Raw genomic sequence first — 23,377 nt, 5'->3', positions numbered from 1 at the left:
TTCCCTTACGTAGAAGTTCCTTTCAAGCCCATCGATTTCTACTTATGGACTTGTCTCATTAACTACAGCAGAGTTGTGGGGGTGGGTTTACAGTTACTAGAGAACCACTCTGAACCCTCCTACGCATGTCTTCTGAACTTATGGGAAAGGCCATCCAGAAAGACTTTTTGCCAACAATTGCATTCCAAGTACTGGTAAAAAAAAACAAGAGAAAATCACAGCAAAATTTTTAAAAATCCAATTTCCTGTAATCAGCAAGCAAGAAACATGGTTATTGGAAGAGCAGCTCATCCGCCACGGCTAACTTGTGTACTGGTCTGAAAAAGTTTGACTGTTACACAAAACAGATGCAGATTAACACAACAGACCTTATTAAGGAACAACAGATCCAAAATAGAGAATCTAGTGCCCTCTAGTGGTAGTCACAAGATTCTTTCTGAAAGAATTTAGCTCCTCTGGCCTCATCCTGCTATTACACTAGCAAAACACACTGGAGACCTGTCGGTTGATTCACTAGGAGAATTGTGCTGAGATTATTTTGAAAACATGCAAGGGGTTGATGAGGTATAGCAAAGGCTTCTGGCAGACAAAGAGGATGTTAAAACTTTGATGGGGAAATGCTAAAGCAGATCTACCCAATCCAAAGAGAATCCAGTGGGCCTGGCTCCCAACTAAGTACTCGTTGGTTTGGAGCCAATTCCCTTGGGTTTACAGTGAGAGTCACACATTGAGCTTAACCACAATTTATTTACAAGGGACAGCTGGCTGAGTTCCCATGCTAAGTCTGAACCAAAATCACAATGCGATGACTGGAGCTAATCACGAATTGCCTCCTTGTTTTGCCCCTCTTAATTTGTTGGGATACGGAAAATGTGAACAGCAGGCCATATCCTGTAGCTTTCAAGGTTATTCAAGTGCAGCAACTGACTACCAAGCACATTTCCCTGTACTCTTGAAGTAGCTCCCTCAAGACATACTGGATGCCTGCAAAAAAAAAAAAAAACATGTCAGCATAGGAAATTCCTCTCCCTTTCTTCCACTCTTAGTGTTCCCTCAAGTGAAGGCCACAGGGAGAACTGTTCTCACCGAGGCTTCCTGATACAGTAAAAAGCACATGCTTAGTCCCAAAAACCCTCTTTTTATTTCAAAGGCTGTGAATTATGTTCATTCACAGTCCGTAATGTTCCAAATAGTTGTAGAGTCCTATAGTAAGCTGCCGAGGGATAAGGCTGATAAGCACCCACCTTTATCTTCCTTGAAACGCTGCCAAAGACTTAACTGACCTTAACCTTAACCTTGGCAAGGCTACATGGAGCAGAGAGTCAAAGTGGAGCTTCAGAAGGCAAACTGACCAGTATGAACCAAGTTGCTTCCTGCAAAGGCTCACGTGTCTTTGCTCCTCCTTCATGTCCTATGGGAGGGGCCAATCACCCCCAAGCCTTACTCCTCAGTCATCCTTTCTGTCTTAACTGTTCTTGCCTTCTGGCAGCTTTCTGGGGGCCCAAAGATAGGAATAGGGAATAAAAATGAGATTGGAGTTTACCCATTGGCCAATGGATTGATCTAAGCTTCTTTAGCATCAACCTAAAATAGATTCCATAGGATTTAGGCAGATTCTGAAGCATTTTGGCAAGTCTAAATCTGGCAAAGCAGAACCTGTTCTGGATCAGGATCAGCTGATGAGCTGAGGTGAGAAAGACACAGAGTATAGAATATTATAGAAAAAAAAAGGTTTATTGCATTTCATGCGTTTTTTAAAAACATGCATTGGCTGAATTTTATAACATTACCCAATACATTGCATTTGCATGTCCAAATCCCTTTAGTCATTCCAAAATAGTTTGAGGCCAAATTTAATGCCTTTAGAAAATAGGTTCATAAAGGAAAAGCTGGGTGTTTCCTGTTTATTTTCATACTTGGGAGCTGCAGTTAGCAGCACCTGGATTTGGGACATTAAAAAAAAAGAGGAATCCCTCGACCCATTCTCTCTTATACACACACACACACACACACACACACACACACACACACACTGTATATACACATGTACATACTAACACACTTTCAGATTTAATGATAATGTGATATGCGCAATCAGGGATGAAACAGGATAAAGATTTTTTTGATTTCAAATGTAATGGACGGGAGAAGAGAGAAGGCAAAGAAAAAATCCCAGACATATAAAAAGAAAATGCATATATTGCATTGTAGTCAGTTCCTGTGGCATCCTCTACTCCCAGCCAACAAAAGCAGTTGATGTAATGCTGATCACAAGCCTTGACATCTTTCTATCAATGAAGACACATGGGAGGGAGGGAATGGACTAGTTAAAGGCTGCTTCTGGACTTGATCCGTGGGAACACAATCAAGTCACTATGAATTCTGCCACATGCGGAAAGCTTCTGGCTGGAGCTGATCAGTCTCCCGTGACCTGTGGTGCCTGTCCATCTGTTGTCTGATTCGTGGACTGGATGAACATGGGTTGGGTGATATCTTGACCGGCAGGCATAGTCACTTGTTGGATCTGGTAGAGTTGCTGGGAGGGAGGAAGCAAAGAGCTTGTGAATCTGTTTCTGCTGGATCCTTTCAAGGCATGGCCTGTACTGTACCCTCTTAGAGAGACAGCAGTTCAATTAATGAATACACTGCTAATGTTATCTACAAACACCTTCTTCTATAATAGTCCTCGACTGGGAAAAGCTCAGAACTTTAATCAGAGTCCCCTGAACTGCCAGGGAGCATCCAAAGCATGAAACTCCAAGCTAGTTCTCTCCTTTTTTTAAATTAAATATCAAATACAAAAAATATAAAAGAAAATAGTAGGAAAAATAGGGCGAAAAGGGGAAGGACAAAATTGTAGGAAAAAGGGGAAAAGAAAGAAAAGGCGTTGACTTCCAACTCCCTTTGGTGCAGTAGAATAAGATCATGATATCAAACCTCAACTTTTTACTTTTACATAAACCAGCCATTTCTAGAACAACAAACCTATCTAATTGGTAAAACCCAAAATCAAACTTTCACTTTTTCCCCACCGCAAGTACAAAGTCTAAAAGTATTTTCCAAGCAGAAACAAAAGTAATTGTGTGTTTTTTCTTTAATAAGTCAGTTTAGCTATCTCGACTCCAAGTAGTTTTCAATGAGCAGAACTAATTAATAGGGTAAATATCGTATAATCCACAGAACGATGTCTCTGGTTTCTTCCTGTTGGGTCAACAACCCTTCCAAGAAACTGGCTTCCTTCAGGAGAAATTGACCATGCCAAGCTGCTCCAGCAACCACCCCTTTGCCCAGCCCCAAATGCAAAGGCATGTACCTGTCCATCGGTAAACTGGCTGAACTGCTGCTGCCCCTGTTGAACGTCTGTCTGCGCAATCTGGAAAAGACATGGACGGATGACATTTGCAAGGCTCCGATCAAGAGGAGAACCAGTGTTTAAAATAAAAGAGGAACTGCAAAACGTAAGAGAGCCATTGAACCTCTGGCATGCTCTTTCTCCTGTGAACCCCTAGCAATTTGTGTTTTTTATGGTTTATTTCCCAAACGAATTTGCCTACGAATAGAAATAAATATCCCTTCAAAGGAGGTTCAAGACCCTGTCAAAAATAATATTCCCCACATAGTTGAGGATAAGAGGTGTAAGTGTGTGTGTGTGTGTGTGTGTGTGAGAGAGAGAGAGAGAGAGAGAGAGAATGAGGGAGAGAGAATGAGGGAGGGAGGGAGGGAGAACACTAGTGTTCTTTTTGCTGGTGCAATTGGGCACAATGCACAAGCCATTTAGACAATGTTGAGCAAGAGGCCTATTTGCAGATATAGCTGCGAACTTTTCTGAATAAACGGCCTTCAGTAAGCAAGGTCTAAAATTCCATGACTGTAGAAACTGGGCATCTGGGACCCAGGGATCATTGAAGGCACACCCTTTTGGAGAGAAGAGATTGTAGGTATGTGTTAGGAAAGGCAAAGGAAAGGGAAGATAAGAGAAAAGCAATCCGATTTGATAGTAATCAAGGCAGATCCCAGGTTGCAGACAGTGAAGTATCCAGATCCCAAAGAGGTGAAAGCTACTCTTAGCCAGGACCTAAACAAAAGTACTGCTTTTAATGAATGCATTTAGCAGTTACTAAAAAAGGTTTTGCAAAGCTGGGGAAATTAGATACGGCGCCTGAACACAAAGAATGGCAACAAGAAGGCTGGCAGGTGGCTCCAATAGAAAAGCTGACCAATAACAAAGGCCTGGGAGGTGGGGGGTGGGGAGGAAAGGAAAGGAGTTTCACTAAATTTGCTGAAAGCTGGATAAAGTTTTGAAGTAGGAAAGAGATTTTGGATTCCAACCTCCAAACACCAGATCTTTTAGCATGCTACGGTATTATTTCATTTTCAACCTACGTGAGGCATTTATTGAGAATAGTGAGGTCCAAGCAGAGGAGGAGAGGGTGTCAAAAAATCAAGATGTAACTGCATCCACCTTCTTTGACACCTCACAATAGATGTCCCTGAAATGGGGTGTTTACCAAACAAAGCATGATTTATATTTTTCACAGCTAAGCAAACATTAAAAAACCCTTGTGTCTGGGCAGATTTATAACAATAGCTCTGAGCCATACATTTTGTCCCATTCCATATGCAAAGGAGCAGGGTTAATACAACTTGTCCAAATGGATGAGGTTTCCTTTTCAAAAAGTGGTGGAGGGCAATACACCGTTAAGTAGAAAAGGAGGGGGAAGGGGGGGATAGGGAAGAAAATAATAATAATATATAAGTATGTATTCAAAAGTAAGATACAAAATGGAAAAAAAACCAAAATCAGGATAGATTTGAGAAGGAAAGGGAACAAGAAATGATATTCAACTATTTTTAGGTCTGCAGAAATACCACCCCAAGGGGAAAAAAAAGAGTTGGAAGAGACACCTACAACAATAGAAAAAGAAAGGAAGAGAGGAGGAGAGGAGATGAGAGGAAGAGGAGGGAAGGAAGATAGAGGTGAGGAGAAGAAGATGGAAGGGAGAAGGAGAGAAGGAAGGAAAGGAGAGGAGTAGGGGAGAGGAAAGGAAAGGAGAGAGGAAGGAAGGAAGAAAGTAGAGAAGGGAGGGAGGGAGAAAAGAAAGGGAAAAGAAGGTGGTATCAAAACAGGCGAGGAATGGTAAACAAAGCAACCCAAACAGTATGTTATAACCCTGTAAATGGAAATGACAAATGTGTAAGAATGACGAATGTAAAAAAGAATAATAACTATGTGAATGTATACCTATAATTGTATATAGAGAACAAAAAATAAAAAAAAATTCAGGAAAAAAAGGGGGAGGGGGAGGGCAGGAGTCAGCAGAAATTCAAGACCAAAACTCCTCCCACGTCCCCTGGAGAAATCAATTCCTTTCTCAAAAGGGTCAGGGGTATTTTAACAGCTCTCTCAAGAAGCCCGGGACATCAGTCTATACCTGCTGCGTGTTGGCTGCGAGCGTCTGGATCTGGCCCTGGACCACCTGAGTCCCAGACACAGGCTGAGCTAAGCGGATATACTGCAGCTGGCCGGCATTAAGTTGGACCTAGAAACAGCAGGAGAGAGAAAGAGGACACAGAATTGGTCACCTGAAAACAGAACTAGCCTCTCGTTTCCCAGAGATGCTGAGAGAGATTATACAGGAAGATGACATAATAAGAACCAAAGATGAAACCATAAACACATGTGCTTGGGGTGGAAAAGTTGCTTCTTCCTGCTATCTTAACTTCCGATTCTCTTTTACAGCAGCTATAAGCATAAATCTAAATTCACCTTATGCTCTATGATAGGGATCCCTAAACTTGGAAACTTTAAGACTTGTGGACTTCAACCTTCAGAATTCTCCAGCTGGCTGGAGAATTCTGAGGGTTGAAGTCCACAAGTCTTAAAGTTTCCAAGTTTGAAGACCTCTGCTCTACCATCACAACTTTCGTTTTTATTTCTAGAGTCTTCTGTATATATATATTTTGGTTCATCAAAACCATAAATCACAAGTTCAACTATGTAAAGAGTTTGAGATGAAATTAAGTGGAAACTTGAACGAAGAACCACCTATGGTGCACATATCCATACTTCTTTTCCAAACCTGAAAGAATCCAACTTGATTCCTAATTTTCTGATTATTGCAACTCCCTTGTGACTCCCTCAGAACTGTGCCACCAAAATAGGGTATTTAATCATTGATTTTCAACGGCATAATGCCATTTTTTTAAAAAAAATTGAAACAATGGGATTTTAAAAAGTGAAGATGGACACATTAAATCTGGTGTATGCTTAAGGCAATGATTTCGATGCCAGGAATCTCAATCTACCCCCTCTGATGATGGTATGGTGTCACTGCTGGATCTCTCAGGTTCTTCCTTCCTTTTGTGTTTTAAAAAGTGCAGCATAAAAAAAATGCTTGCTCAGCTCTGTTTTAGAACAACCCCACTACGTTTAGAAATAGTTAACCTCCTGTCCGCCCTGCTTTATTTGTACAAAACACAATTATATTGTGCCCAGGACAGCATCTTTTTAATCAAGGAACAGGTGGGGAAGATCTTTAGAGAATCTGCCATTGATGCTCCAAAGCTCCTCGAGCAGAAATTACAGCCCTTGGATCTTGTCCCTCCACTGACTTCTCTAACATCTGGGATTTTTTTCTTCTCTCCAAATAACCAGTCCCTAAAGGCAAAGGGCCCCCCCTTTGCAAATGCATACTTTCTGCAAGCGAAAACTTCTTTACAGCTGTCTTTCTAAGGGCACTGAAATATGCCTGCAGAAAGAAAAGCTGTTTGCAAGGAGAGGCCCTGGTTAGTTTTTAACTAGAATAACTAACTTAAAATGGGCAACGCAGACATTAAGGGCTTCGACTTACTGCTCTGGTGCACACCACCATGGAACTCCTGTCTGGGAAACCACTTATTAAAGATAAGAGTGGAAAAGCAGGAGGGGGCACTTTGGAGAAAGACCTTCAAAAGGGGCCTGATTATGAAAATAAGCATGAAATGTTTTGCAAATATCTAGGCGTCCCTGGTGATTGCGTGACTTTTAAATGTTAACTCAGAATAGAATGTAAAACTGTTTCACAAGATGAGAGTGAAGGAAGGGGAGAAAGGAAGTCAAGAAACTGTGCTGACGAGTTTGGAGGGGGGAAGTGGCTTCAGCAAAGGTTTGGACGAGCTGCTTTTTAGAGCGGGCTTTCTCTCTGCAAAGGAGATGTCCAACCTTGGCTGCTTTTAAGACCTGCAGCCTTCAACTCTTCAGAATAGCTAGCTGGGGAATTCTGGGAACTGAAGTCCACAAGACTTAGAGTTGCCAAGGCTAGACACCCCTGCTCTAGAAATTGACAGTCAAGATGCAGATGCCACACATGCAGTTGAGCCTGAACTCAGTCCAGCCAGCAAAAAAGGACTAGGATTTGTCATCCAGGGGTTTCTGCAGGAGAGGATACCAACACAGCCACCATATTTTTTTTGCCATTCCCTTGAGACATTGCTGCAGTTATCCACAACTCCCTTCTCAAATCAAGCCCAGGGCTTCTGTAACTTTTAGACCAATTTTGACTCTCACCGGTATCTGCTGGATTTCGCCTGTGTTGGTGATGATTTGCTGCATGACCTGCATAGTTGGCCCGGTCCCACTTTGTGCCGGCTGGGTTTGCCCCTGTGGCTGGGCCTGAACGATCTGCACCTGTTGCCCTTCTCCCACCTGCATGGTCACAGGAGTGGTCTGAAAGAAGAGAGGCACACAAAAGACAATGGAGGGCATCTCAGATACATTCATCAGCTACAAACATGACCAGGGCCAGACAACCAATCTCAGGACAGCAACCAAGTGGAAATGCTCCCTCTGTTCAGTATCACAATCTTTTGAGACAGAGAAGGCCCAAGATAGCAGGAAGGGCAGTTATAAAAAAAACCCGGGTGCTAATACTTTGAAGATTGTCCATTATTTCATTCTTTTAAAATTCAAAATATATCCTGTCCTTCCTTCGGTGTTTCAAGGTGGCATCCAAGACACTGCTCCAATTTTTCCCCTTGAGGACAACCTTGGCAAGCAATCATAGTGACCAAACATCTTCTACGGAGTTTCCACAGTCAAAGATGGACTTGAATGAAATGAAAAGGAAGCTCCAGTCTGACCTTGTAAAACAGGAGCAGCCAGGATTGCCTGTTCCAAAATGACTGTCAGCATTAATGAAGAGTGCACTGGTTTTTTCTCATTGGTGTACTATAGGTACAGCCTATGGATCTGCTCCAATAACTAAACTACAGGAGACATAGACAACATACAGGTAGACAGATGTTGTTAGAAATCTAATTCCATGCAGTCCCAGCTAATATCAGGGAAGGAGAACAGGGTCTGTGGCAAATACCGTCTTCTTTCTTTGCTTCTCACTTAGGAAGGCAGCAAGAAACCTGATCATACTTCCATCCCCACCCTCACCCTCACTGGGTAGTTCTTCTATCTGCAAGTCTAAGCAGTTGACTTGAATCTTAAGACTTGCAGTTTTGCCAACCTCATGAGGTTGGTCCTTATAACACAATAAGGGCTAGCCTGAAACAAGGCTGGGCATTTTGCGATTCAGCACAATGTAGGAATGCAACCACAGCATGTTGGAAGAACCTGGTCTATATACTAAGTCACAATACCTTGGGGAGTTTTTTGTTTGAATGCTGCAAGATACCCCCATGCATTGCATTTTGTTAACTTTAACATGCTGCCTTGATCTCAGCCTACGTCTCCTTTGCAAATTGGAGGGGGCACCTGATGCCACTTTCCACCTGCTCTCCAAGAGCCATGAAAGGCCTGCATACCAACCTGCCCTTGCTGAGGCTGGGCGATGATAATCTGCCCGGGCTGGATTGTGGCGGTGGATGTGGTTGTCTGCTGGCCCGTCTGCTGGCCCTGGACCTGGACAGCTGCTGGCTGCTGGGCCAGAGTGAAGTAGTACTGGACGGGTTCTGCTGGAGTCACAGCCTGGCGGACCTCCTCCTACGCCAATGGAGAAGAAGGTGGTCAGACACGGCAAACAAAGCCTGAAACATGGGATTCCAGCAAATATGGAAACAGGTATGGAAAAATTAGTATTAGAGGTATACAAATGTTAAGATTTGCTTCCTCTCTGACTAGCACTCTTCTCTGGACACAGCCCATCAACCGTCTGTCCCGCTCTGTTCTGCCTGTTTTACTTTCTCCCATCTTGAGAGAATCTTTGGGTCAGCAGCAGGGAGGCCAACAAGCTGATGAAGAATGCCATTTGCTTACTTAAGTGAGATTTGAAACTGCAGATAGTACTCAATTTACAACCATTCGTTTAGCGACTGTTCCAAATTATAATGGCACTGGGGGAAAAAGTGACTTCTGAGTAGTGCTTGCATTTACAACTATTCCCCACAATCACATGATCAAGATTCGGGCACTTGGCAATCGGCATTTATTTATGATGGCTGTAGCATCCCAGGGACACGCGATCACCATTTGTGGCCCTCCCAGCCAACTCCTCATAAGCCAAGTCAATGGGGGAAGTTGATTTGCTTAATGACCATGTGATTCATATTACAACTGCCATGATTCACTTAACAGCTGTGACAAAAAAAGGTTGCAAGATCAGTTGTGACTCACTTAACAACTGCCTTGCTCCGCAATGGAAATTCTGGCCCCAATTATCCTTAAGTCAAGGACTCCCTGTATTTGGGATCCTTGGGGCAGATTACAAAAGCAAACAATAAAATGTACTCATAGCACAGAAAGAGGTAAGAATGAGACCTTAGCACAATGACTACTGCAGCACAACTGGAGCACTTTATACTTTAAGTGGGAAGCATGTGGCCACCCAAACTCTCCCATCGAGACCTCTCCCCACCTACCTTTCCTGGGTCTCTGCCTCCCTCCAAATGATGAGCTGGGAAACAGAACTGCAAGAGGATAAGCTTGGAGCCACGCACAGACACATTTTGAGTCCCACAAGTCATAATGAGGGGTTACAATTTCCGAGAGGACCAGTCCATGCCAGGAGGCGTAAACAACCTTCTCCCAGCCACCACAAAGTCACAGCTGAGAGTGTAGGATGTTTACACACACTGCTACATGGCTAGGGTTAAATTGGCAAAATACACATGTGTGCTACTGGCCAGTTAACTTCTATGCAAAATGGCTGAGGCAAAAAAAAAAGAGGGGGGGTTACTAAGGATGCTCACCTCAACTGAGACTAAATTCAGTCTTAGTGACTCATTGTTCAAAAGCGATGCTAAGATCTACTTAGAAAAATAAGTCCCATCTTCAAAGGTTTTAAATAGCAAATCCGGTGGGCTGTTTCCTTCTTGAACTTTTTCAAAAAGACAGGCGTAGTTTTTTAGCATGTCCCTAAACATGAGTACAATTTTTAACTATTTTAAAATCATTTGGCACTTAGAATGACTACTAAGTTTGAATGAATCAGTGCTTCAAAAGCACTACAACTGTTGTCTGGCCGGCTTGCCAGCTATGATGTCAGTGGGCACGACCAAGGGATGCTGCTGCCAAGAACGAATTCCATCAATAACACATAAGGATCTCTTGTGCAAAGTCACTGGCCTGCGTCAAAGCAGCTGACCCTAGACCTATAGGGTGGGAGAAAAATCTTTCTGGGAAAGAAAATCCCTTGCTGACTTCAGAAGAGTTGGAAGCCGTTGTCCAGACAGAATGGAAGCTGGCGAGAGTCGCTCCTCTTCCCTTTTATCTAAAATCAGATTCATGTCACTACAAGACATTGAGCACCGGACAAATTCCTCTTTGGTCAGTGAACTGGAAAAGAGGGAAGCCGACATAATTGACTTATTGCATTTTTCACGGCACCCGTACACATGGAGGTTAGAGCCCTGTTCAACCTGAAAGAGGCAACTGTGATGAGAAAGATCCATCAGGAAAACCATCAGGGCACAAGTATTCCACACTTGGAATCCTGCATTCAGTTTTGTTGCCACAATGTAAAAAAGATGTGGAGACTCTAGAAAGAGTGCAGAGAAGGGCAACAAAGATGATTAGGGGACTGATGATTAGGCTGAAACATAGGAAGAATGGTTGCAGGAACTGGGTATGCCTAGTTTGATGAAAAGGACTAGGGCAAACATGATAGCAGTGTTCCAATATCTCAGGGGTTGCCACAAAGAGGGAGTCAAGCTATGCTCCAAAGCACCTGAGGGTAGGACAAGAAGCAATGGGTGGAAACTAATCAAGGAGCTAAGCAACCTAGAACTAAGGAGAAATTTCCTGACAGTGAGAACAATTAATCAGTGGAACAGCTTGCCACCAGAAGCTGTGAATGCTCCAACACTGGTAGTCTTTAAAAAGATGTTGGATAGCCATTTGTCTGAAACGGTGTAGGGCCTAAGCCAGGGGTTGGATTAGAAGATCTTCAAGGTCCCTTCCAACTCTGTTATTCTATTCTTATTCCATTCCATTCTTAAGCTAGACTATGCTAGAAGGCTCAAGATTTTAAAGGTCACTGCATGCAAATAGGCATGGTTGTGTTTCATAAATCACTGCATTTAGCACAATATGGAAAATGTAGCTGGTGTCTGGAGGACACCAAGCTGAAGGAAGATCCTTTACATAATGACTGGAAAAGGATTATTTTTTTTAAAAATCTCCAAACTAAAAGATCTCCCCAATCTTGACTCCTCTGTTCAATATATCAAGCAATCCAAGTGCTCTTTACATATTTCATCTCCCCATCTCCTCCTGCAATAATGCAAGATTGCTCTCCACATCTTGAAAACTCACAGATCCATGAGAAACTGTTTTTGACTTTTCTTCCCCAAGATTCCAATGTGGATACTGGATACGTGTTTGTACAATAAGGAGACAACTGGTATGTGGAAGCTCCTTATTTTAATTTTAAGCAACTCTATTTTGTTTCCAAACTAAAACTTGACTAGCAGAGTGCCTATTAAAGGAATACTATTGGCTGAAAACAAGAAGCAGCCCAGGACTGCCAAAATGGGAATCCAAATGCAGCTATTTGATTGCAGTATGATTTTCGTCCAGAGTTCTGCAATGTAGCAATAGCAATAGTTAGGCTTATATACCGCTTCATAGGGCTTTCAGCCCTCTCTAAGCGGTTTACAGAGTCAGCATATTGCCCCCAACAACAATCTGGGTCCTCAATGTAGGACTCAGGAACATGGTAAAAACATGATAAGAAAGCACTGTAATGGGCCATCATACTTGTAGAACTCAGTGCAATAAAAAGGGGAAAAAAGCAAGACATCCACAAGCATCCAAAGTTGGCTTCATTAAATCTGTTTCTTCAATCTAACCAATTGCAGAAATTACAAAACTCTTCATTACTCTCTTTATGTAGCTATAATTGTGATTGCTGATTGTCCAAATGGCTACAAATTATTATCTCAAAAACACAAAATAGTCACAAAACCTATACATTAACTTAAAAATGTTGCTATGGGGCAATTTAAAGTGGTCTGCAGTAGTTTCGTAAGTTATATAAATGTCTACAAAGAAAAAAGGAAACATGGATACCTAAAGTTTCCTGGAAGATTTGGGAATAAGGGTGTGTCTTTCTGTTCCTCTTATTCAAGGTCTCAAGTATGTCCGTATGCAGACCTGAGGTTAATGGATGTCTACTCTTTTTTTTTTTTTCCATTTTATACTTCTGCATCTTTCTCCCTTTGTTAACTCAGTATGGATACCTTATTTAATATGACTCCGAAAGGACTCATATTTATCGTATCAATAAGAATGCATGGTAGTTGTTTGAAATGAGCCGAGAATGCCATCTATTCAAAGCCACAGAGAATGACTTGAATCTGCTCGTGAAATCTGGAGTCCGGTAACCCTTGCAACTGCAGTCATCCCCACATGTGGCCTCCAGGGACAACAGGAGGAGGACGGATAATAAACAGCGCCTTGCCTGTACTATATTTGTCGTCAAGGCTTCTATGAAACCAAAGCAAGCCTTCCTTGGCATTTGCCAAGGAGAGAAAGTGGAACAGACGTCAGAGCACTGCTATCCACCCGGCTGCTGGTAACGTTCATACAGGGCCGTGTTGAAGAAATCTGCCTCCCCTCCCCCCCAAATCCCTTTGTGGCACACCTGGATCCTTTAGGAATCCTACATGACTGGCAAACGCTATGCCCCTGAGCTTGCCAAGGAGACGGAAGCCTTGATCTAAGTTACCTGCACAGCACTGTTGTTCTGCTGTGGCCTAAGGAGATTCGCAATGCTTTTGAAGTACAGGTAGTCCTCAACGCACGACCACAACTCAGCACAAAATTTATGTTGCTAAGTGAGAAATGTGTTAAGCGAGTCTTGCCCCATTTTACTTTTTTTTTCTTGCCACATTTGTTAAGTGAATCACTGGAGTTGTTAAAATAGTAACACGGATGTTAAGTGAATCTGGTCTCCTAATTGACTTTGCTTCTCAGAAGGTTGCAGAAGGTCCGGGGACATTGCAGATCATCATAAATGTGAATCAGTTCTCAAACATCAAAGTCTAAATCATGTGACCATGAGGGATGCCGCAACGGCCGCAAGTGTGAAAAATGGTCATAAGTAACTTTTTTCAGTGCCGTTGTAACTTTGAACGGCCACTAAGTGAACTGTTGTAAGTTGAGGACTACCTGTACACTGTTGTCAGTGTTCAGAAACAAGGGCTAGCAGTCAGCCCTTTTCATTACAAGGTGCTTTGGAACATCAGTAAGATAAAGGTAAATATTCCCCTCGCACATATGTGCTTGTCGTTCCTGACTCTAGGTGGCGGTGCTCATCTCCATTTCAAAGCCGAAGAGCCAGCGCTGCCTGAAGACCTCTCCGTGGCTATGTGGCTGGCATGGCTAAACACTGAAGGCGCAAGGAAAGCTGTTACCTTCCCACCAAAGGTGGTCCCTATTTTTCTACTTGCATTTTTACCTGCTTTCGAACTGTTAGGTTGGCAGAAGCTGAGACAAGTAACGGGAGCTCACTCTGTTACGCGGCACTAGGGATTCGAACCGCTGAATTGCCAACCTTTCTGATCAACAAGCTCAGCGTCTTAGCCACTGAGTCACCTTGGAATATCACTGTGATTCCTGATTTTATTTTTATGGAAGGAACAGTATAAAATAAAAACACCTTATAGCAAAGGTGGGAACCGTCCATTATCTCCTTCCCCTGGCATCCAAGCTGGAGAGGCTGAGAAGAGCAGCTGAATAACACCTGGAAGATTGCAAGTTCTCCACTTCCAAAGTGAGGCCTCTTGAGGGACACTGCAAATGTATTTGTTATGTAAATATGTCTGCAAAGACATATATGCCTTCTCTGATCCTCCAGCTGGAAAGGTCTGCCTTGTTCTAAGGGGAGGGGAGATTTAAAACCATGGAGAGCAACCACTGTACTAGGCCCTGTGTTCTTTTTACACCCTCCCTACAAAAATCCCAGGCTTATACTTGTTATACCAGCAGGAATAACATTTGGACAAGGCTTCTCTGTAGTCACCGAATGTCACAAGTGGAAGCTGATGTACAGACATGGGACTGTATTCCAGTGGCTCTTAGCTGTTCTCCCCGCAATCCTGAAAAGCCAATTTCCCCAACACAGGAGGAGAGGCTTCTCCATAGAATGTCTTAGATCAGGGGTGTCAAACCCGTGGCCCACAGGCCAGATGCGTCACATGCTGGCCACGCCCAGTTTAGTGAAGGGGAAAGAATGTTGCGATATGTCATGTGACGACGCTGTGAGGATGCGAGTTTGACATCCCTGACTTAGATAAAAGACAGACAGCAAACTTCAAGCTTAAAAGGTCCGCCTGGTTTTCTGTGTGAACATCAAGAATATAAACCAGTGGCTGAGGAGCCAGATATATCATTATGATTCCAGAATTGGGTATTTTCCGAGTACATTTAGCAGTTCAAGAATTTGTTTCAGTACAACAGTAACACTCACAGGTTCCTTCCTCCCCTCCCCAATCCACCCGCACCCACAACCCCACTCCTAGTTCCCCAATTTTCCCAGGCATTTTTGTACTTCAGCGACCTAATATAGGCGGAAGAAGTGTGTTTTATTTGTTGTTCTTGTGAGTCAGACATCCTTGCTATCAGCCAAACTCCTCTCTGGAGGTCTTCCAAACATATCACCGCTATCATAAGAAAGTATGTTTCACTAAAAGGCAAAGGAAAGGGACCACATACATTATCTTGATGTCTCTGGGGGTAGATTACAAGGGCGCTAAATGCTATGACCATGATAGTTAAAAGAATATTTGCAGAGGTTTTTAACTGTCCGATATTCTTCTGCATTCTAAGTCTGGTTTAGCAGAAAGCAGTGACTGACTAGATCCCAAGTCTAGCGCCTTCCCTAGCCAGGTGTCAGCCAAGGGCAACTTTTCAATTTGAACTCATTCTGTTTCAGGAGGATTGTGGCAGCCTGCCGCTGTAAACATCCGACTGAAAGCCTCTTTGAGCCTGCACAGCTTCCAGTCAAGGATGTTTACAGGGGCAGCAACTGCCCGGATAGATTCACAATGGGACTCTCCCAGGATGATGGATTCCTTGGGGCAAGAAAATCATGGTATTTGCACGTTTTGGCTGATTCCAGGTCAAATGTGCTGGAAGACCTGGAGTTTTAAGGAAGACGGTGGCTCCCCCTCAACATAATTCTCAGTTCAAGCAGGAACAGACTAAGTTTACCTTTATAACTTTCTGGCTACCATCTGTTCAGTCAACTGGATAAGGTTTTTTTGACCAAGCAAAATACAAAAGTTCCAAGTGGCTAATTGGAAAATGTATCCTGTTTCTATGCACAAGGCAGAAACCTGTGACATCATGCACAGGCTATTACTTATGTAACAGAAACCTGCTGGGTAGACAATCAAGTTGTGAGCCCAAGACAGGGAGGGCACACACTGTGTTGCAAATTTATCCTCAAGCTGCTAAATGCTTTACACAATTCCTAAAACATTCAATTATCTGAAAAGTCAAAAGCAGCAGCAATACAGCGTTACATTGAGATGAGAGCAAAATAAATAAATAAATGAAGGATTCTGGAGAAGAAACTATATTAAATTCAACTGACAGACTAAACATAATCATGCTTGCTATATACACACATCTGAAAAGTGGAGGACTGCCAAAGCTGGAGGAATAAGCTGTTCCATTCCCAAGACCGAATGTAAAGTTTGGCAGGCATTCAGGGCAGCTGAAGTTCAAATTGTATTCAACAAGCTGAAGTCCAACTGAATCCTGCATATAAATCTGGGCACTGTACAATCCTGACTTGAATAAAGCTAGTAACATATTTGGCAGCTCTGCAGGTGACTAGCCAAGGGCATGGCTAAAATTGCCCTCTAGAGCCGTGATGGCGAACCTATGGCACACGTGCCACAGGTGGCAGGCGGAGCCATATTCGTTGCCACACCAGCCATCATCTCCGGTGCACATGAGCACGGCAGCCAGCTGATTTTCGGCCTTCCAGAAGACCGGGGATGCTGTTTTCCCCCTCCCCAGGCTCCAGAGGGGTTATGCGCACATGTGCAGGTGGATCATGTGTGCATGCACAGGTGAGCGGGGAGGATTAAATTGGTGTGGGCACACATAATTGTGGCATGCGATATGAAAAAGGTTCGCCCTCACTGCTCTAAAGTCTAGACTCTACAAACCCTCATGGGAAATTAAGACTTTTATACTACAATGAACTCCACATATACCCAGAAGCCCATTTCACTGGTTTGCTGAAGCTGAACCCTAATCTAGTCTATCAGACTGCAGAGCAACAGAGAAGGAACACAAGGCTGCCTTCAAAGCTTCAGAGGAGCCAGGTTCAGTGGCTTTCAGAAGACGGATAACTGAAGAGGAAGCAGGTTTACATCCTTTTGCAGCTGATGGACCCAAAAATTGGAGTTCTTCCTCTGTTTGAACTGCTTCTATTTTAGTCGGCCAGAAGACAATGGTCTATGACCATCGATGTTAGTTTCACTGCAAGGACCTTCTATTGATATTTGCATCTTTTTTTTTCTTGCAAGCTGTCTTTTTATATTGCAAATCTAAGACAAATCTAAGATTTACTGGGTCTATGATTTGCTCCAGGGGGTTTTTGTCTGGGGAATAAGATATAAATCCACTTAATGTCCCATAATATGGTACAGGAAAAAAATGGAATCTGAGTACTATCAGACAGGAATTTAGCTTGGTTTACACAAAATATTTGTACATCTTAGAAGAAAGAACTTTTCAAACACGTAGAACAGACTTCACATTCTTTTCCATGGATAAAATTACATTTTGGTCTGTGCTGATCTGTTTCCTCAAGTTTTAATCAAGAAGAAAAGCTTTTTCTCTCTCTCATTAATTTCCACTGACCATGATAACATCACAAAGTTACAGTTAATCTGATTTTGGCATGTTACATCATCAAGAAGGGCAAACAAAGCATGTTTCTTCTGGACTGATCAGATCCATGTTGCAGACATATAAAGAGAACACACATGCACAGATTCTCTTTTGCCCTCACCTGCCGTTTTGGAGGTTTAAGTTCATCCCTTGGAACGATGTCAATGAGAAAGTCGAACTGATCAAACTTCGTGATGGCCATAGCAATATCATTTCTCTGTAACAAAAAAGGAAACACAAGTAACATCTGGTTTCTGTAACTCTAGCTGAACGAACACTGTTGACACTGGCTTTAATCAGCTTAACCGGAAAGGCAGAGAGAACAATAGGTGATGAAGATGATGACATAAACTCTTAACAACCTGAAGATACACTAAAACATTTGACAAGAAAACTTTCCAGCTCCCTTTTTGACATTTTTCTTGTATTGCTCTGCAAGATCAAGCAATACAAATGCTTTGCATTATGCAAAGTTACTTAATCCCAAAGATATGAAACGTTTTCAGTTGCATTCAGTACAAGTAGTCCTAAACTTGCGACTGGTTGCTTAATCACTGCAGTCATGACAGACCTCCCTAGAGATATTTAAAGTCCTGAAGTTGTGAAGGCAGCTTTCCCCATGATCATGTGACCATATTTCGGGCACTTGATTCGCATTTTACAGCCGTTTGCAAGGTCCCACCGTCCCACAGTTGCTTTTTACATTTTTTTTTTTGTTGAAAACTGACATTTACTTGCAGTTTTCGGCAAAATCAGCCATAGAGAAAAATTGGTTTGCTTAACATTTATGGTAATCTCTTAACTATTGGAAAAAAGGTAATTTAAACCAAAACAAAACAGGTGGATCATGTGGATTACCCTCTTTATGACCATCATAACCTACAGCTGCAATGGGAAGGATGGAGGACTACTTGTTTCACATGGCTGTTGCTTGTTTGTAAAACTTATAGGCTGCCTACCTTACCTCAAAGTGACTCTGGGTAATTTAAAAACCCTGGTTTTTTCTACAGCATGCTGGACCATTTATACTTGATCTAGAACTGGAGGCATGAATGCTCTCCCATGGCAAAGGGGAGAGCAACCTGCCCTCATGTCTATGGAGATTCTCAGTCATCCCGGTCATGGTTGTCGTAAATGTGCTTTTTCAAGAGACAACTGGACTTTCTGGAAAGTCCAGTTGCCTTTTGAAAAAGCATATTTGGGACAACCTGCCCTCATCCATTACCCAGAGCAAGAAAGGTTTGCAGAGAGTTTGCATTACCCTTTCTAGTCAGAATCAACAACTATTTCAAAATTAAACAAGCTGACTCCACGTAATGGCCAAGAAGGCATTTCTGCTCCAATACTACCGTCTTCTTCCTGCTGCCTGTGTGTTGTGGCCAGCTACTATTTTGCAAGACGGCATGGACCACTTCAAGCATTGGAATTCTTTGCTCTCAACTGTAATTAATTCATCTTCAAGCCTGTTAATACAATTTCTATGCAGTTCTCATTTCGAGCATGATAAACTGTGCTGTCGGTCTTCAACAAACAGGCTATTGTACCACAAACGGGGGCTAAGATAGCGTACCCTTGTTCTATTCCAACATACCAATACTTGTGGTTGCAAACACCTCTTGAGAAAGGCAAAAGATGGGAACAGGGGACATTTGAATGCCCTCTGCTAATACCCAAAGTCATGATACAATATCAATCTTACCCACTTCAGAGGTAGGAGAAAGCAAGGTTTTCCTAAGTGTGTGGCATAAAACAGACCAATATTCTTTAAACTTTTAAGACATGTGAACTTCAACTCCCAGAATTTCCAAATCAGCATTCTGGGGAATTCTAGGAGTTGAAACTCACACAGTTTAAAGTTGCCAAGGTTGAAAAACACTGCATTGAACATCCTCCTGCAACGTGTTTCACAATCTAGCTCAAGAGAAGCAAATTTGAGTGTGCTGGTTAAAAGAAAAAAGGGAGGATTGTCAACTTGCAAGATTTGCTGAGCTAAAATAGTCCACCAGGACTACTGCAATGGTGACAAACTGGAATGTAGGCTTTTTCCTCTCCTCCTGTAATTGTTTGCTGACTTGCAAAGTGCTAGAAGTTTTTGGGGCAGAGGAGTAAACAGTAACCGGATGGCTTCAGTGCTCCGCTATCAGTTAGATAAGACAAAAGAGACTCACGCTAAGTGGTGAACATGTTTAGAAAGCACAAGGGGAGAAGAAAAAAAGTGGGAAAAGATATATTTAGGAGGTGAGCAAGTGAATCAGCATATAATGCAGCAAAATCTAAAGTGTATAAAAATCAGAAGGCAGGAGGATGGATGAGTTTTCTAGTAATCGTGACTTTATCAATAGTTGGCTAGCGTTGTGTTAAATCACGGTCTGGAGGCTTTTGGTAGCTTAGGGCACAGAGATTTTCTTGTCTAAATCTCAGTTAAGGGGAAAGTTAGTTTAAGTGATACAAGTCAGTGCAACTCAAAAGACCCCCACCCTGTTCTGCCTCTTTCACAGCAGTGAAATTTACAAAAAATGAAGACACAGTATGCTGGATTGCTTCCAAAATTCTCCCCTGAACTTGTTCAGAAAGGGTCGGGCTGATGGAATCCATATTGATAAGGGGGGGGGGGTCTCTGCGCGCGCGCGCACACACACACACACACACCAAATAATATACATTTCTAGAGCAGCAGGAGCAACAGCAGATCTTCCAGGGTCCAGCATGGGGTAGCATATGGTTCTGTAGTTTCTTATTCTTTCCGTTTTTATGCCTCAGGAGCATCTTGTCCTAGAGTATGCAGCCAGTGCCATTTTTTTAGTATTTATTCATTTATAAAATTTATTTGCCAACCATCTCGCAGTTGAGGCGACTGAGCCGCTTACATTAAGATAAAACAAATTCTCAGTGATTATAAAGATGGACTAAAATTATAAAAATTAAAATAAGTTAAAACAAGCTTTACACCTACATTGTGCAATCTTTTCAGTAGTCACGTTACAGAAAATGGATGGCACAAAAATACATACACACACACACACACACACACACACACACACACACACACATACAGTGGGGCAAAAAAGTATTTAGTCAGCCACCAATTGTGCAAGTTCTCCCACTTAAAAAGATGAGAGAGGCCTGTAATTGACATCATAGGTAGACCTCAACTATGAGACACAAAATGAGAAAACAAATCCAGACAATCACATTGTCTGATTTGGAAAGAATGTTTTTGCAAATTATGGTGGAAAATAAGTATTTGGTCACCTACAAACAAGCAAGATTACTGGCTCTCACAGACCTGTAACGTCTTCTTTAAGAGGCTCCTCTGTCCTCCACTCATTACCAGTATTAATGGTACCTGTTTGAACTTGTTAGCAGTATAAAAGACACCTGTTCACAACCTCAAACAGTCACACTCCAAACTCCACTATGGTGAAGACCAAAGAGCTGTTGAAGGACACCAGAAACAAAATTGTAGACATGCACCAGGCTGGAAAGACTGAATCTGCAACTGGCAAGCAGCTTGGTGTGAAGAAATCAACTGTGGGACCAATAATTAGAAAATGGAAGACATACAAGACCACTGATAATCTCCCTCGATCTGGGGCTCCACGCAAGATCTCACCCTGTGGGGTCAAAATGATCACAAGAACCGTGAGCAAAAATCCCAGAACCACACGGGGGGACCTAGTGAATGACCTACAGAGAGCTGGGACCAATGTAACAAAGGCTACCATCAGTAACACACTATACCGCCAGGGACTCAGATCCTGCAGTGCCAGACGTGTCCCCCTGCTTAAGCCAGTACATGTCTGGGCCTGTCTGAAGTTTGCTAGAGAGCATTTGGATGATCCAGAAGAGGACTGGGAGAATATCATATGGTCAGATGCAACCAAAGTAGAACTGTTTGGTAGAAACACAACTCGTCGTGTTTGGAGGAGAGAGAATGCTGAGTTGCATCCAAAGAACACCATACCTACTGTGAAGCACGGGGGTGGCAACATCATGCTTTAGGGCTGTTTCTCTGCAAAAGGACCAGGACGACTGATCCGTGTACAGGAAAGAATAAATGGGGCCATGTATCGTAAGATTTTGAGTGCAAATCTCCTTCCATCAGCAAGGGCATTGAAGATGAAACGTGGCTGGGTCTTTCAGCATGACAATGATCCTAAACACACCACCCAGGCAACGAAGGAGTGGCTTCGTAAGAAACATTTCAAGATCCTGGAGTGGCCTAGCCAGTCTCCAGATCTCAACACCAAAGAAAACCTTTGGAGGGAGTTGAAAGTCTGTGTTGCCCAGCGACAGCCCCAAAACATCACTGCTCTAGAGGAGATCTGCATGGAGGAATGGGCCAACATACCAGCAACAGTGTATGCCAACCTTGTGAAGACTTACAGACAACATTTGACCTCTGTCATTGCCAACAAAGGATATATAACTAAGTATTGAGATGAACTTTTGATATTGACCAAATACTTATTTTCCATCATAATTTGCAAAAAAATTCTTTCCAAATCAGACAATGTGATTGTCTGGATTTGTTTTCTCATTTTGTCTCTCATAGTTGAGGTCTACCTAGGCTGTAAATTACAGGCATCTCTCATCTTTTTAAGTGGGAGAACTTGCACAATTGGTGGCTGACTAAATACTTTTTTGCCCCACTGTATACATACATGAGAAAGAAAGAGAGAGCAAGAGAGAGAAGGAAGGAAGGAAGGAAGGAAGGAAGGAAGGAAGGAAGGAAGGAAGGAAGGAAGGGACGCAATCCTCCTAGTACAAAAATATCACCTATGTCTCTTCTAGAGTAATTCAGTGTTTGTTTCAAATATGCCCTAAATGAATTTTGAAGGCAATGCTCAAAAAAGACATAGCTGGTCGCCACTGCTCCATCCTTTCCCCTTATGGGATGATGTGTCTGCAGAGACCTAGAAATAGAAACTGAAATAAGAGTTAAGCTCCTGTTAGATGCTTTTTACTGTCAACTGGCTTTGCAAAGGAGATGCTATCATCAGGCCTTTACATACCAAGACTGACTAATAAAGATCTCGCTTCAATCTATTCTTGCTTTAATCTAGGCTCCACCCCTAAAGCAGGAACAGGCAAAAAGTAAAGGAGACAGAATAAAGCCAGCATGATGAGCAGTTCTTTACCTGCAAAGTCCTACGTTTGTTGTCTTCTGTATGTATCCAAGCTCGTAGTGTCAACTCCGTGATGAATATCTGAGCAGCCTTGGCGAACAGAACAGGAGCTTCTGCACTGATCATCTACAGAAATGAAGGTGCATTTAACCTACTGACTGTATTAAAGACAATTACAGGACCCTGCATTACCCCCCACCCCATCCCATTCCCCCAAAATGCAAAACTTTCTTTGAGATGAGTGAGAGCTATTACAACTTATTTATCTTGGAAAATAAAATATAAATTACTTTATCTTCCAAGAAGATCAGAATGATGCATATGGAAGTTATCCCTTTGGTTCTCACAGCAACCCCAAAAGGTTGGATAGACAGAATTAGAGGTTAGTTTGAGGCTACTTGCTGAGTGTTTGGATTAATTGAGAATTTTACTTGGAAATTCCCCAGGTTTTGCCACCTTGTCAAAGGTTGCCTTCCAGATATGTTAGGATTGAAACATGCCATTTTCCAGCCAGAGAATTCAAGACTTTGAATCTCAAGTGATACAAATATGAAAGGGCTTCACTTCTGAGGCCTCCCCTCGAGCCCAAGAAAGCGACAGAGAAGACAAATGTGCATGTCTTGCATTTAAGAACACCTTAAAGGAAGGAAGGAAGGAAGGAAGGAAGGAAGGAAGGAAGGAAGGAAGGAAGGAAGGAAGGAAGGAAGGAAGGAAGGATGGAAGGAAGGAAGGACAGCGCAGAGGTTTCTCCTTGGCTCCCAGACAAACCTCTGCTCTTACCAAACTAGATAATAGTGGTTTTGTCATCTTTGTTTATACAGGTCCTGGGTGGTCTTGTGACTGTCACCTAGTTTGGTAACTAAACATCCAGGAGCCAAGCAGCAAGCTGGGAGAACATCCTCTGCCTAAA

At 42.6% G+C, this 23,377-nt stretch overlaps 1 protein-coding gene across 1 annotated transcript in view; it reads right to left on the bottom strand.

The window, feature by feature from the left end:
• Positions 1-727: 727 nt before the first annotated feature.
• The window catches only part of NFYC (nuclear transcription factor Y subunit gamma), a 67,257-nt gene continuing 44,607 nt past the window's right edge, over positions 728-23,377 (bottom strand). Inside the window, exons 4-10 of the mRNA XM_032227265.1 lie at positions 22,480-22,593; positions 17,460-17,555; positions 8,798-8,971; positions 7,547-7,705; positions 5,433-5,540; positions 3,314-3,373; positions 728-2,536 (exon numbers count right to left, since the gene is read on the bottom strand). Coding sequence (XP_032083156.1) covers positions 2,417-2,536; positions 3,314-3,373; positions 5,433-5,540; positions 7,547-7,705; positions 8,798-8,971; positions 17,460-17,555; positions 22,480-22,593 — 831 coding nt within the window. The 3' untranslated portion in view covers positions 728-2,416. The remainder of the gene's footprint in view (positions 2,537-3,313; positions 3,374-5,432; positions 5,541-7,546; positions 7,706-8,797; positions 8,972-17,459; positions 17,556-22,479; positions 22,594-23,377) is intronic.

This window comes from Thamnophis elegans, chromosome 12 (assembly GCF_009769535.1).
Source record: "Thamnophis elegans isolate rThaEle1 chromosome 12, rThaEle1.pri, whole genome shotgun sequence".
In the NCBI taxonomy this organism is placed as follows: Eukaryota; Metazoa; Chordata; class Lepidosauria; order Squamata; family Colubridae; genus Thamnophis; species Thamnophis elegans.
The sequence above is the reverse complement of the archived record's forward strand: the minus strand, read 5'-3'. Positions and strand labels throughout refer to the sequence as shown.